Here is a 13,047-nt window from a genome sequence, read left to right on the forward strand (position 1 = left end):
ATACGCAGATTATTTAATATTGAAAGCATGTTAGATGTGGATGAGGTGTGGATTAGATATAAATTAGAATTGGACTGATGCAGAATAGACAATGGTTATAAATCGATTATATGTGGATGAGGTGTGGATTAGATGTAAATTAGAAGTGGACTGGATGCAGACTAGACGCTGTTTATAAATCAATTATAGGTGAATGAGGTGTGGATTAAATGCAGATTTGATGTCGATTAGAACTGGATTGGATGTGGATGGCATGTGAATTAGATACAGGTTAGATATGGTTATAATGCACATTAGGTATAGGTTTAAACTATAGATTAGATGAGGATGCAGTGTAAACCAGTTGCAGTTAGATGCAGGTGAGAAGTAGATTAGATGTGGACGAAGTGTGGATTAGACATTGATTTGATGCAGATTAGAAGTGGTTTTGATGTGGAGGAAGTGTGGAATAGATGCAGATTAGGCATCGATTGGGTCTGGATTAGCTGAATGGAAGACCGGAAATAGATGCAGACTACATGCAGATGAGAAGCACATTAGATGTGGATGAGGAATTGATTATATCAAATGCAGTTTATAAACATATTAGATGTGCAAGAAGTGTGGATTAAATGCAGATTACAAAGACATAAGAAGTGGATTAGATGTGGGTAACTATGGTTGAGATGTAGATCCATTAGATGGTGATCAGATGTGCCATTTATGTTCCATTGACCCCCTGTAGGTACAGACTCTATGTCAAGATGGCTAAACACTGAGCTGGAGGGAAAGCACCCTTTGTGTTACCTTTCGGAAAGCAAAAATCTCATACAATGCTCCTAAACTAATTCTATATTCATTTCCCATAGGACATTAGTCTAAATGAGTGGTCTTCCAGGGAGTGCCTAGTAGTTATATCAGATTTTACATCTTTACTGCAGTCCAAATGAGCCATACTACAGTTCTAGCTGAACTCCTTAAGAAGGCTTTTTCTACAGTTCAGATGCATAGATTCCAGGCTTCCTGTGACATACTTTTGGAATACACCATAAAGCCTAGAAGAATGACTACCTAAAGAACATCTGGGATGGGCTACATCTTTTAAAATGACTTAAAATCAATCCACTTCCAGCATAGTTGAGTGACCTAAAACTTATGAGTAGATGGTTAGAAAGCCCTTTAGCTCCATGCCAGGGATAGCTGTTCGATCAAGCCTGCCCTTCCCTGGGCATCCCTAAATGGCCATGATGGGGTCGCAGGTATTATGTCGCTTGGTGTTCTTCATCCAGGACTCAGTTTCAGCTGCAGAGACTCTAAAGCTGATTGTTGTTACTGGGTTTTAATTAAAGTTTTTTTGCATCACAGAGTTGACATGGAAATAAAAGCTCCCCTGTAAGATGTCCTATTTGAGAACCCTGTTGGCTCTTTTAAAACCAGAGGGTACACTAGGATTCAGGAGCACTGTGTGCCCAAGAACTGCATTTATATAAATGAGGCCATTAATTGAATTTACAGTTTAATTGTCCAAATGTATTGACTAAAAATTAATAAAAGTAGTATCCATGTCATATCTGAATAGAAGTATTCCAACATTTCAGGGTCAGGCATAGTATTCGAGACATTGTGGGGCATATTTACGACTTTTGTGGCGTAGAGTAGCGCAGCAAGTCACCTTGCTGCGCTGCACTGCGTCATAGGGAAAAGGCAGGAATGTACGGTATTTATCCTCTATGGCATATTCCTGTCCTATTTCCTTGCGGTGGCACCAGTTTGGCAGCCTAGCGCTAACGAAGGCATCTTTGCACCATGGTGCATGGGTGCCTGTGTTGTAGGCAGGATTGTTTTGTGCAGGACGGGGCACCTCGCACAAAAAGAATCCTGAGGGGCTTTTTCCTCTTTCTATGCAGCGCACAGTAATAACGAGGAGAAGTAAAGATATTTCTCCTCGTTACACCTCACCTGGAGAGGGGTATATTTTTTGCGCATCCCCAGGTTTACAAGGTTTTGTAAATCTGGGAATGCGTCAAAAACCATGAGAGTTGCATTGGAACACCCATGCAGTGCCCATGGAACGCCAAACCAGGGAAAATTAACGCAGCGATTTGCACTGCGTTGCATTGCTTCAGATTTGTAGAGCCACTCAAAGCCACGCAAAGTGGATTTGTGTGGCTTCAAAAATCTGACATAAGGTTTGCGTCGCTCTTGAACCACCTTGCGTGGTGCAAGAGTGATGCAAACTGAGTAATAAATATGGCCCTGTATTTCAGTCTATGAGAAGAGGGGGTGCTAATTACCCAGAGTTCTGGCTCATTCCATCAGCCTGGGAAAGCCTCCTCTCTACCCAGATCCCCGGGATTGTTCACCCTTGCTGCCCATGACCCATCCAGCCGGACTCCTCGACCATCTTTATGGCTCTGGTTCCCCCTGGACGTCTTTATGCCATGATATTGCATCAGGAGCACATTTAATTTAATTTGTTTATTTTTAATGTAGCTATAATCAAGCTTTATAACAGTGGATTCAGTGTAGGAATATGAAAAAAGAGCCTTAAAAGCCACATTAGGGCTACACCTTAACAGAACATGACTAACAGTGAGAATGTGTAACATCTGGTCAGATGTCAGTGTTCACAGAAAAATGGGACGTACAGAAGCAAATGTGCAAATATAATAAAAGTATATAAAACTGTTGTCAAAATGTCATCAGAGAGGAATGTTCCCAGATATCTGAAGTGTGACTCGTCGCGTTGGTGTTATGCACGCATTTTAATAACTCATGCACCACACTCACAAATGTACCTACTCACCAGTAAGAAAACAAGTTAGTGTTTTTCCAGGCTGAATAAAAGAAAAGTGCAGTGGACCTTTATGTTTGTTGCCATGTAGCATGAGCTGCGGCAGGAAGGGGGCAGTGCATGGTATGTGGAGGGGCTGCTGAGCGCCATGTTGGAAGGGCACTGCATGCCATTTCACGCCTGGTGTCCATGTCGTGTTCACTCTGCCTTAGGTACTTACAAAGGACCAACGAACCTGGTGATCTCCGAGCCCACAACAGAGTCTTTGAGGATTCGCTGGACTGCAGCGACCGGCCCGCTGACGGGGTACAAAGTGCAGTACCTCCCACTGACCGCTGTGGGGCAGCAGATCCCTGCTGAGCTTCAGGAGGTAGGTGCGCTCTTCTGAAACATGCGCCTTTAGACAATGACGCGCGTAGTAGAGATGGGCGAGCCACCAAATGAAGTGGGAGAGCCAAAGCCAAGTCAAAGGTCTGGCTTGGCTCTGAGGGCCGGATTCATAGAACAAACTTAAGACAAAATCCTAAACTTACTACTTTTGGTATTCACAGAAGACATTTAGTAGTAGTAAAGTTAGGATTTTGTATTAAGTCTGTCTTAAGTCTGTCTTAAGTCTGTCTTAAGTGTGTCCTAAGTTTGTCCTAAGTCTGTCTTAAGTCTGTCTTAAATCTGTCTTAAGTCAAACTTAAGACAAAATCCTAACTTAGGACAGACTTAAGACAGACTGAAAACAGACATAAGACAGACTTAAGACAGAATTAAGACACAATCCTAACTTTACTGCTACTAAATGCCTTCTGTGAATACCAAAAGTAGTACGTTTAGGATTTTGTCTCAGATGATTCTGCGACCTTTTTTTCCTTTTAACTCGCATTTAGGGAATAAGCCACATGGGGTGGGGCTTTTGAAGGTGGTCGAGCCATCGCAGAGTGAGACAGCGCTCCAAGTTGTGAGATTCTGGGCAGTGCGCGAGGCTTGGCCCTCCGCTCTCAGTGATGCCCCCCACCCCCAGTTTTTGAGCTGCTGTGGGCTGGCTGGTCTGGCGTCTTATCGCAGCCGCACCCGAGTATTTCAGGGGTCTTTACAAGACCATTTACTTGATAGCGAGGCTATGTTGCTTTTTCACCCCTTCTTAGAGCCCCTGCATCTCCACTCTGCCTATTGCTGGAAGAATCCCCCCCCCCTTCCGAAATGCTTCAGTCTTACACCTGCCATGAGGCAGGTGTAAGATATTGACGCAATGTCGTCCTAGAAGTGGTGCACTGAGTTCTCATAGATTTCAATGCGCCATTTCTGAGGCTTTTTGAAGGGGAACACCCACCCTGCATACAATATACCTGGCGCTGGTATAATGTGGTGCAGGGGTTTACAAAGTGATGCATCGGCCTAGATGCGTCACTTTGTAAATAGGGCTCAACATGGCACATTTTTTATGCTGGCAGTGCGTCACAAAAAGTGACGCACCGGCGGCATAAAAGTAAAGCAAGGCCTCATAAATAAGGCACTTAGAATTTGGACGAGTGTTCCTTTGCACTGTCAGGGACCTAATGAAATGAAATAGTGTATTTAATAAAGCGTGCAGCTACTCAGACTACAGTATCCTGGCGAGTGACAGCGGGAGGAAAACGTGTATAAAAGACCCATCAGTTATTAAAAAGACAGGTTTTTAAGTTCTTCCCGAAAGAGAGTAGGTCTGTGATTAGTCTCAGAAACTCAGGGAGTCTATTCCACAATTTTGCACCTAGAAAGCCGAGGGATCTGCCTCCAGTGGGGGCACAGCATGTTTTAGGCATAATGGCCAGGTTGGCATTGGAAGATCTTAGGGGTCTAGATGTTGTGTAGCGATTAACACGCTTATGTAGGTAGCCGGCTCCTAAGCCGTGGAAAGCTTTAAAGAAGATGGTCATCGCTTTGAAGTCGATCCGTTCTTTTATGGAGGGCCAGTTTAGAGACTTAAGAATAGGGGTCATACTAGATCTGTGTTTAGGTCTCAGGATGGCTTTGGCTGCCGCATTTTGTACCACTTGTAGGTGCTGTATAAGGTATTTGGGAAGACCGAGGTAGAAGCGGTTGACATAGTCAAGCTTTGATGTCACCAGGGCTTGCACCACGATCGTTCTGCTCTCAAGCGGTAACCTTGGCAGGATTTTTTTTTTAGCATCCGGTGTATGCCTAGGCAATCTTTTGGATTTGAAAGTGCATAGAGAGTGTCTTGTCTATGACAATTCATACGTTTTTTTTTTCTCCATTTCCGCGGGTGGGGGTGGCAGCTCTTTTGGCCACAAAGAGTTCCAGTCAGGCGTTTCTGGATAACCAAAGAAAACAACTTCAGTTTTGTCAGGATTGCACTTCAGCTGATTGATCTTAAGCCAGTTAAAAACCTTTTTGAGGCAAGACCTAATCATTGCCTGTCAAAGTCGGTTCCTTTTTCACATGTAAAAATCAGCTGAGTGTCATCAGCATAGGAAACTATTTTGGCGCCCTCTTCCTCTACCAGAAATGCAAGGGGGATAGATATATATTAAAAGGGTACTGAGAATGGAGCCCTGAGGGACACCTACATTCATGGCCAGAACCGGGGATGAGAAAGAGGGGAGCCAGATGTCTTGAGATCTATTTGCCAAGAAGGATGACATCCACATTAAGGCGGTTCCACCCCCCCAGGCCGATGTTAGCAAGTCTTTCCAGGAGCCTCTCATGTGGGACCGTGTCGATGGGCGCTGACAGATCGAGCAGTATCAGAACAACCTTGCCTCCCTGGTCCAGCTTACCCTTGAGAAATTCAGTCACTTCCAGCAGAGCGTACTCTGTACTGTAGTTAGCCCTAAAACCGGATTGGGACTCATGAATGAGCTTCCCAACTTCACTGTGTTTTTGGAGGGCCTTGTTTACATGCTTCTCTGATACTTTGCAGAGGGCCGGGAGAAGGGAGATTGGCCTGTAGGTGGCAGGGTCTGTCGGTTTGGCGTTAGCCTTTTTGTTCAGTGGAAGAATCTTAGCATTCTTCCATAAATTCGGCATGTTGCCTGAGGAGAGGGAAACATTAATGAGCTGGTTTACCAGGGGGTTTATGGTGGGAACTAATAGGTTCAGGATATTCGCTGGATATGGGTCAGTAGGAGAGCCAGACTTAATGCTTTGGAGAAGGGTCAGTGACTCTTGAAGCTGAAACGCAGGAAAAGCTAGTAAAGATGGAGGATCCAAGAGGTGAAATTTGCTAGAAGAACTAAGGTATAAGGTCATTTCTTCTTCTGAGATGTCAGTGAAGGCTTGTTGGATCACAGAGATCTTTTTGTAGAAGAATTGAGCTATTTGATTATACCATTCTTCCGTGCATGGCCCTTCCTTTGTGCTGGCTTGCGGGTGGTAAAGGTAAAGGATTTAACTATGCTAAAGATTTCCTTACTCCTATTTTGGGCATTTTCTATCTTAGTTTGTAAGAAGTTTTTCTTGGCTGCCTTCACGAGAATGTAATGATCTTTTAAGGTGTCTTTATACTCCTTGTCCTCGGGTCGATAGGATTTACACCATTTCCGTTCCATTTTTCTACAATTTGTTTTGCTAGATCTGAGGGAATCGTTTAACCATGTAGCTGGTGGGGCCGACCTCTTTGAGGAGCGGGAAACAATCGGTACCGCTGCACCAATGTTGGTTCAGAACCATGAATCTATTGAGAGGGCGTCCGAGTCGGGCTGCCAGACAGCTCTGTTGAGGAACGACCAAGGGCACCTGCTAACATCGGGATGGATATTTTATGGAACTTCCTGTAATTAGGGACCCTCTGCCCTGCGTTAGCCTGAGGGGCTGTGGCAGAGTTGGGAATGACACATTTTAATATGAGGTCGTCACACCAGGTAATGGTAAGAGGTAGACTTACAGATATGTCAAAGTTGTGAAAGATTTGGTTTAGGGTATGACCCTTCTCATGGGTGGCCGAAGAAATAGATGAAAACATGTTGCAGGCCTGCAGCGTCTCCAACAAGGAAATTGTTTGAGGGCCTTTTCCATTGTCCATATGTATATTGAAATCTCCCAGAATAAGGCAGTTGTTGTATTTTAAGGCCAGGGAGGTGGTGGCTGTTTTAAGCGTAGTAATACATTTTCCAATTGCACCGGGAGGTCTGTAAATCAGAAAAACAGCTATGCTATAATGGGGGACTAAGGTACAGCGGAAGCCTAAGGACTCTGCACCCTCGATGTTTTCCATCGGGATGGGAGAGCAGTCTAGTTTTTTTATTGTAAATTATGGCGACAGCGCCCTTCCCTTACCACTCGGTCGGTCCCTCCTAAGGATTTTATAACCTTTAAGCATGGCCGAGGTGATAGTAGGGTTGGAGGCTTCAGACAGCCAGGTCTCAGTGAGAAATAAAAGATCAGGCCGTTTGTCTAAAAGTAGGTGACACATGTGTGGTTCATGCTTTTGCATAGAGCGACAATTCAAAAGGGTGGCCTTTAAGTTCTCCTTTTTCCTATTGTTTTTACACTTATTGTTGCGTGGAAAGATCTTGGGTGCAAGTTTCCTGGGCTGGAGGAGGGACCAGTTGCACTTATTGCATCGAAAGGCTACCTCCAGGCTCGGATCAGCCGCTGTACACTGACGTAATGGTAGCCGCCTAAGGCTAAGCAGTTTTTCCCTATTGTAATATAGTGGAAGAAACTCGCCGGAGGAGAACTGGGTAGCATGGCCGGTGCCAGATGCCTCCGGGATGCTGACGGGCACAGATGGGCCTGACTTTGGGGCGCCAGTGGCGTGCCCGCTGCACGTATCCGTTTGCATCAGGAATATATAGGCTAATGCCTATGATGCAAACTGGATCGCTAACGCAGCTGAGGAAGCAGAAACTGCATGGGTGGAAGTGAGGAGCCTGATAGTAACCCCATCCCTCTGCACAATCGGTGTATCAGCCGCGGCGGACCTGGACTGGAGGAAAAGCGAGATGCGAATCGGAGCAGCTACGGAGGTGTAGGCAAGCAGAATCAAGTAAAGTGCAAGTGCGCGTAGGTAGGAGAAATTGTTAAAAAGCACAGAGTAATTCAGCCACACATATACAATTTTAAAAGTATTAAAAACCTAGTAGCAGGGCAGAAAACACGAAATCCTACCGCTGTCAGCTGCACACGTCCGTGTACATCGGGAATATATAGGTTAATGCCTATGATGCAAACTGGATGGCTAACGCAGCTGAGGAAGCGGAAACTGCGTGGGAAACAGGGGCTCAAATTGGATCATAAATTCAAAGCTGTTCTGAACAGGGGCCCCCAAAATATGTTTGGCCCAGGGCCCCCAGAATCCTTAAGATGTCCCTGCGGTATTTCTCACCCGGGGGCGCCTTCAAGACACCGGATCATAACATATCAAGGCTTGGTGCAAAGAGCTCCCCGGGGCGCGTGGTTCCTCTCGCCCTGGGTGTGGTGACCAGAGATGATGGATATGTAGCCATATTTCCAAATGTCGAGGGGGTGTGTGATCTGCTGACGCCAGGGGACGCTGTCACTTACTACGAGATTACTCTCCTCTCTGAGACCAGCCACCTGAGGCTGTGTCAGGCATGGTCCGTGCAGTGACGCGCTGCTCCACTGCCCTCGAGGGTGGGGAAAGAGCAGAAGGAAGCAGAGAAAGAACACGAGGAAAGTGACAGATAGGGAGCAAAAGAGAGACCCGAGCACGAAGGAAAGGAAATAAATCATTTACAAAAGAGAGGGCGAGAGAGGAAAGAGGCGAAAAAGAAGGCGAGCGCTTACAAAAGAGAACTGAACGAGGGCGCGAGAGAATGACGGGGACAGAAAACACAAGACTGGGATATGGACAGAGAGAAGAGAGGGGGTAAGTGGGAAGGAGAGGCCACGGCGAGAATTAAAGAGAAAGGAGAGAGTGAGACAGCAGACGAGAGTGCGAGAGAGAAAGAAAAGGGGGGAAGAAAACAGTTACAAGAGACAAGTGAAAGATGGTGGAATATTGAAAGGGGGGATCATGAGAATGATAGAAAGAGAGAGTATGGCGAGAAGGAGAGCAGGGCAGAGGAGAGAACACGGGCAATTCAGGAAAACAAGAGAAAAAAGAAAGAAGAGAGAGGTAGCGGGAGACATTAATAAAGAGGAAAAGACTTTGCAAAGGGAAAGCGGCAAAAGAAAGAGAAAGGAACAAGGACAGGGACAAGAGATTGAATAAAGAGGAAACAACAATAGAGAAAGAGAAGAAGTAAAAGAACAGAGAGGAAAAGGTGTTTGGACAGAAAGAGAAAGGGCCTTACCATACGGGAAGTGAATGAATGGGCATGGAGAGAAGAAGGAGAAGACAGAAAAGGACTAAAGATTTGGAGAGTAGGAAATAGTCGGACAACAAAAGAGGAAGAGTTATGGGTTCCGGGGTACAGAATGAAAAGAGAGAGAGAGAGAAGGGAGCAAGCGAAGAGATGGCCCGAAAAATAAAGAACTGAAGTTACTTCAGGTGAAGAAACAAAATGAGACGATAACAATGTGGAAAGAGGAGGTGAGCAATAGTGAGGTGAAGGAAGGAGAGAGAGAAACGGTCGTGAACGTGAGAGTAAACGGCAGCAGTAGGGGAGACAGAACAGAGCGTGCACTATATTTCTGTAGCTGTGGAGCGTCTCATGGCTGACGAGCCCAAAAGGAACAATTTGATCGGCTTTTGACATTTGAGGGTTCCTGCTGTCTGGTGGAGTGCTGCACGATATGTGAATCTAGAGAGGCCTCTAGCCGCTATCAAGGGTTTGAGATCCACCAGAATCCTGACTGGTCATAAAAAGAGAATAAGTACTGACAGGGAGACATCCCTCTAAGCAGGGCATGTCACCTACCTGGACTGTGACTGTTGATGAGATCATAAGGTATGCTATGGTCGTCACAGGGTGACATCTACCTGGGAGGCGCCCTGGACCCAGCAGGCGGCATGCTGTCCATGAGGACATAGGGTGCCCCAGGATCCTCCCCGAGACTGCAGTGCTTAATTTGAGCCGGTGGTTTCCGATGCAGGGCACCGGCAATTAATTGTCAACACCGGCACTTATATCAGTATTCCACTTGGTGGTGCTATTTGTATAATTCAGTGATGAACATAACAACAGATGTTTATTAATTCAATATAGATTAAGAATGACTAATACCTGCCACCCAGGTCATTCTTATATCTTTGGGGGCCTGGAACAGTATGAATTGTCGCACTTGTAAGAGTGCGATGGTTACTAGTTGTGTTGGCACTGTCATTGGCTGTACAGACACAACTACCTCAACACAGCCCGGTGGAGAACATGCTAAGCGCGCATGACTGTTTGGCCGGCCCAAGACAGCCGGCCAAACTGTCGGTCGCACTTACAGAGTGCCACCACTCTTGCCCCTGCTTCTCCGACACATTCCAGCCCTGCCCCGCCCCAAACCAGCTGAGCAAGGACGGAAGAATAAAATGATATTACCAATGCTTTATTATCATTTTCTTTTTTCTTTTTCACCAGCTCACAGAGCAGTGGGGCGACGCTCCTCCGCCTTAGCAGAGCAGCCGCCCCTGCAATAGAGCCCTCACACAGCAACATCTCTCTAAGAGGTGCCTGAGAGTAGACCCAGAGGACATAGGGTACAGTAGGGTCCTCATAGAGAGACATCTCTCTAGGAGAAGCTTCAGACCAATCGTTAAACATGATGTCCATCACAATATAGAGTACAGAAGGTCCCTCACAAAGCAACATCTCTTTGATGGAGGCCTGAAACCCCAAGGGACACATTCTGTCCATAACGGCACAAGGACACTATGGACCTCACTGAGAGACATCTCTGTGAGAGGGTTATTAGACCATGCAGGACAAACACTGTCTATAAGGAAATTGCAGAGGCTAGTATGCTGACTCAGACATCTCTCGTGACGGGTTCCAAATGTCTAGATGCAGCACTCTCCATGAAAGGTATGAAGTCAAGCTCCCAAAGCTCTTCATTTTGTTGGACAGATCTTTACTGACTGGTCCTGGGTGGAGAAACTCACTCAAGATGATGTTCAGGGGCAGACATGGATATTCTGGGCATCTGAATGATGGAAACATCCCAGAACGACATCACTCAATATGAAAGAAGTGAATTACTCACGGATCTGACAGACTGATCATGAATCTTAAAAATTACCATAGACTCTATAACACTAATGTCACTGTGAATAGCACAAATAGCTAAATAAGATTTGTAACTGCCTTTCACATACAATACACAGAGAATTAAGGTTGTGGTATTTAACCATGTGCAGTCCTCTAACAATTAAACTGCTATGTACCGAAACGTCAATTTTTCTGAACTCCAAATTTAACTCTTGCACCCCATGTTTTTCTCAGACTAATGGTTTTTAGACCCATTTAGTGCCCCTGTCCCACCACAAATAACCCCTCCCAATGTCTGCAAATGCAGACAAGAACTGCTTAGGAAGTTCTGTAAGTTAGTAATGTATCCCGTATCATCTCCTCTGTGATTACCTCACTTTGGGGAGAGCAGGAACTGTTAAAGGCAAAGATACCTACCCCTTTCTTTACATTTTCTACTTTGGTTTGCAATTTTCCTGATTTAGTTATCAAATGAATTGAAAAAAACAATATTGCCAATCCATCTTGACCATTGGAGTTAAGTAACAAATGTGCTATTGGTACCGTTTTGCAGCTCAGTGTCAGAGCCGGCGAGACAACGGCTGTGCTTCGTGGGCTGAGGGCTGGCACGGAATACGCCATAACTGTGATTGCACAATACGCAAACAGCATTGGAGAGTCAGTGTCTGGTAATGGACGAACAGGTAAGTTACCATCTTTTTCCTGATTGATTTGAGAGAGAGGGAGCAAGGAGACTGCCTGGGCATTTTAGTTTGTCACAATATGGATGGAAAGATTGGAGCCAGCATGCGCATAGCCATGGAAATAAAAGAAATACTTTGAGGTAAAGTATGTAAAGATGGGTCTATTGGAGAAAGTGGAAGAACACCAGGCACAGTGTATTTGATCTATAAAACACGTCAACTCTAGAAGAAAAGCAATACTTCTAAATTGGAGATACAATCATTAATAAAACAATGAAATTGTTTATGAATTATTTTTTTTTAGAATTTATTCTTATTTCCTTTTTTTTAAATCGACATGATTAGATTTTTTTGATAAATGAAGAATGTACATAAAACAGAATTCATAACCACAATTGGTCACATCCATAGACCAAAGCTAATTACATGAGTCTATATTTTCATTACATTGAGTTTGAATTAGTGCACATGATATAACTTAAATACATCACATCTTAATACAATACCTTCTGTTATTTAAATCTGCAATAATCGATGCTAGACAATGAAATCTTAGCGGCTTGTGGACAAACTATTGGCGACTGGGTGACAAACAACGCGTTTCGGCAATGCCTTCGTCAGGAATCCGCTCATTGTGGTTCACTTATTTAAAAATGTTCTGTATCTCTTTCTTTGTGATATACATATATGGATTTGCCTCTAGGTTAGAGCTGTCCAATAGGCTTCAAACCTTTTGATAGCCAGTCAGGAATTCAATACTGAATGTTTCAATTAGTTTTCAGGATAGACTATCAAATCAGGATTAGCTTGCCTTATAATGATAATGATGAGAGAAAACTGTCCTCTTCTTATTGAATACTGTTCAAGGCTACTTCATAACATCTCTGTATCCGTCATTAAGATGAATAGAACTCCCGGCAGCATAAAGATCCTCTGCTCAGATTGGAGTCAACCGTCCTCCAAGATGGGTCTTCCAGGATGATCAGAGTCTTTCTCTGAAAGGCAAAAAATGACGTCATTGGCTTAATTTAATAGAAAGATTATTTTCGGCTTTCACTACTGAAATATGGATACAATATTTTTAAGAACACTGTTTAAAATCAAATTACCTTTCCAACAAGAAAGTATAACTTTGATTTCCATCGCAAATGTTACTTATTTTGTTATTGCTTTTTTAATCTTCAATATAAAAAATATAACACAAAAAAAAATCTAAGTACCATGTGATCTCTTTTCAAAGTCAGTCTTACAATAACTAGCCCACGGTGGTGTTTCTTTTTCCGCATTTAACACATACACAAGAAACGTTAGGGTGCAGCGAGACAGATGCAACTGTGTGTACATTAGTACATCGTGTAGTTCTTGTTGTGATGGTGAGCGGTGGTTTAGCCACATATACAGCGTCCGCAAATCAACATTTATGGTTCCATTAATAATAATAAATGCACTACCATATAATAATTTTAGAGTTAGCGTAAAAAAATGTCATAAGAAT

The 13,047-nt window shown here is 44.2% G+C and overlaps 1 protein-coding gene across 1 annotated transcript in view; it reads left to right on the forward strand.

Moving 5' to 3' along the window:
• Window positions 1-13,047, forward strand: part of COL7A1 (collagen type VII alpha 1 chain) — a 291,474-nt gene that overhangs the window by 158,482 nt on the left and 119,945 nt on the right. The window contains exons 7-8 of the mRNA XM_085624371.1: window positions 2,986-3,143; window positions 11,423-11,552. Coding sequence (XP_085480497.1) covers window positions 2,986-3,143; window positions 11,423-11,552 — 288 coding nt within the window. The remainder of the gene's footprint in view (window positions 1-2,985; window positions 3,144-11,422; window positions 11,553-13,047) is intronic.

The sequence above is a fragment of the Triturus cristatus genome, chromosome 9 (genome assembly GCF_964204655.1).
Source record: "Triturus cristatus chromosome 9, aTriCri1.1, whole genome shotgun sequence".
Taxonomy (NCBI): Eukaryota; Metazoa; Chordata; class Amphibia; order Caudata; family Salamandridae; genus Triturus; species Triturus cristatus.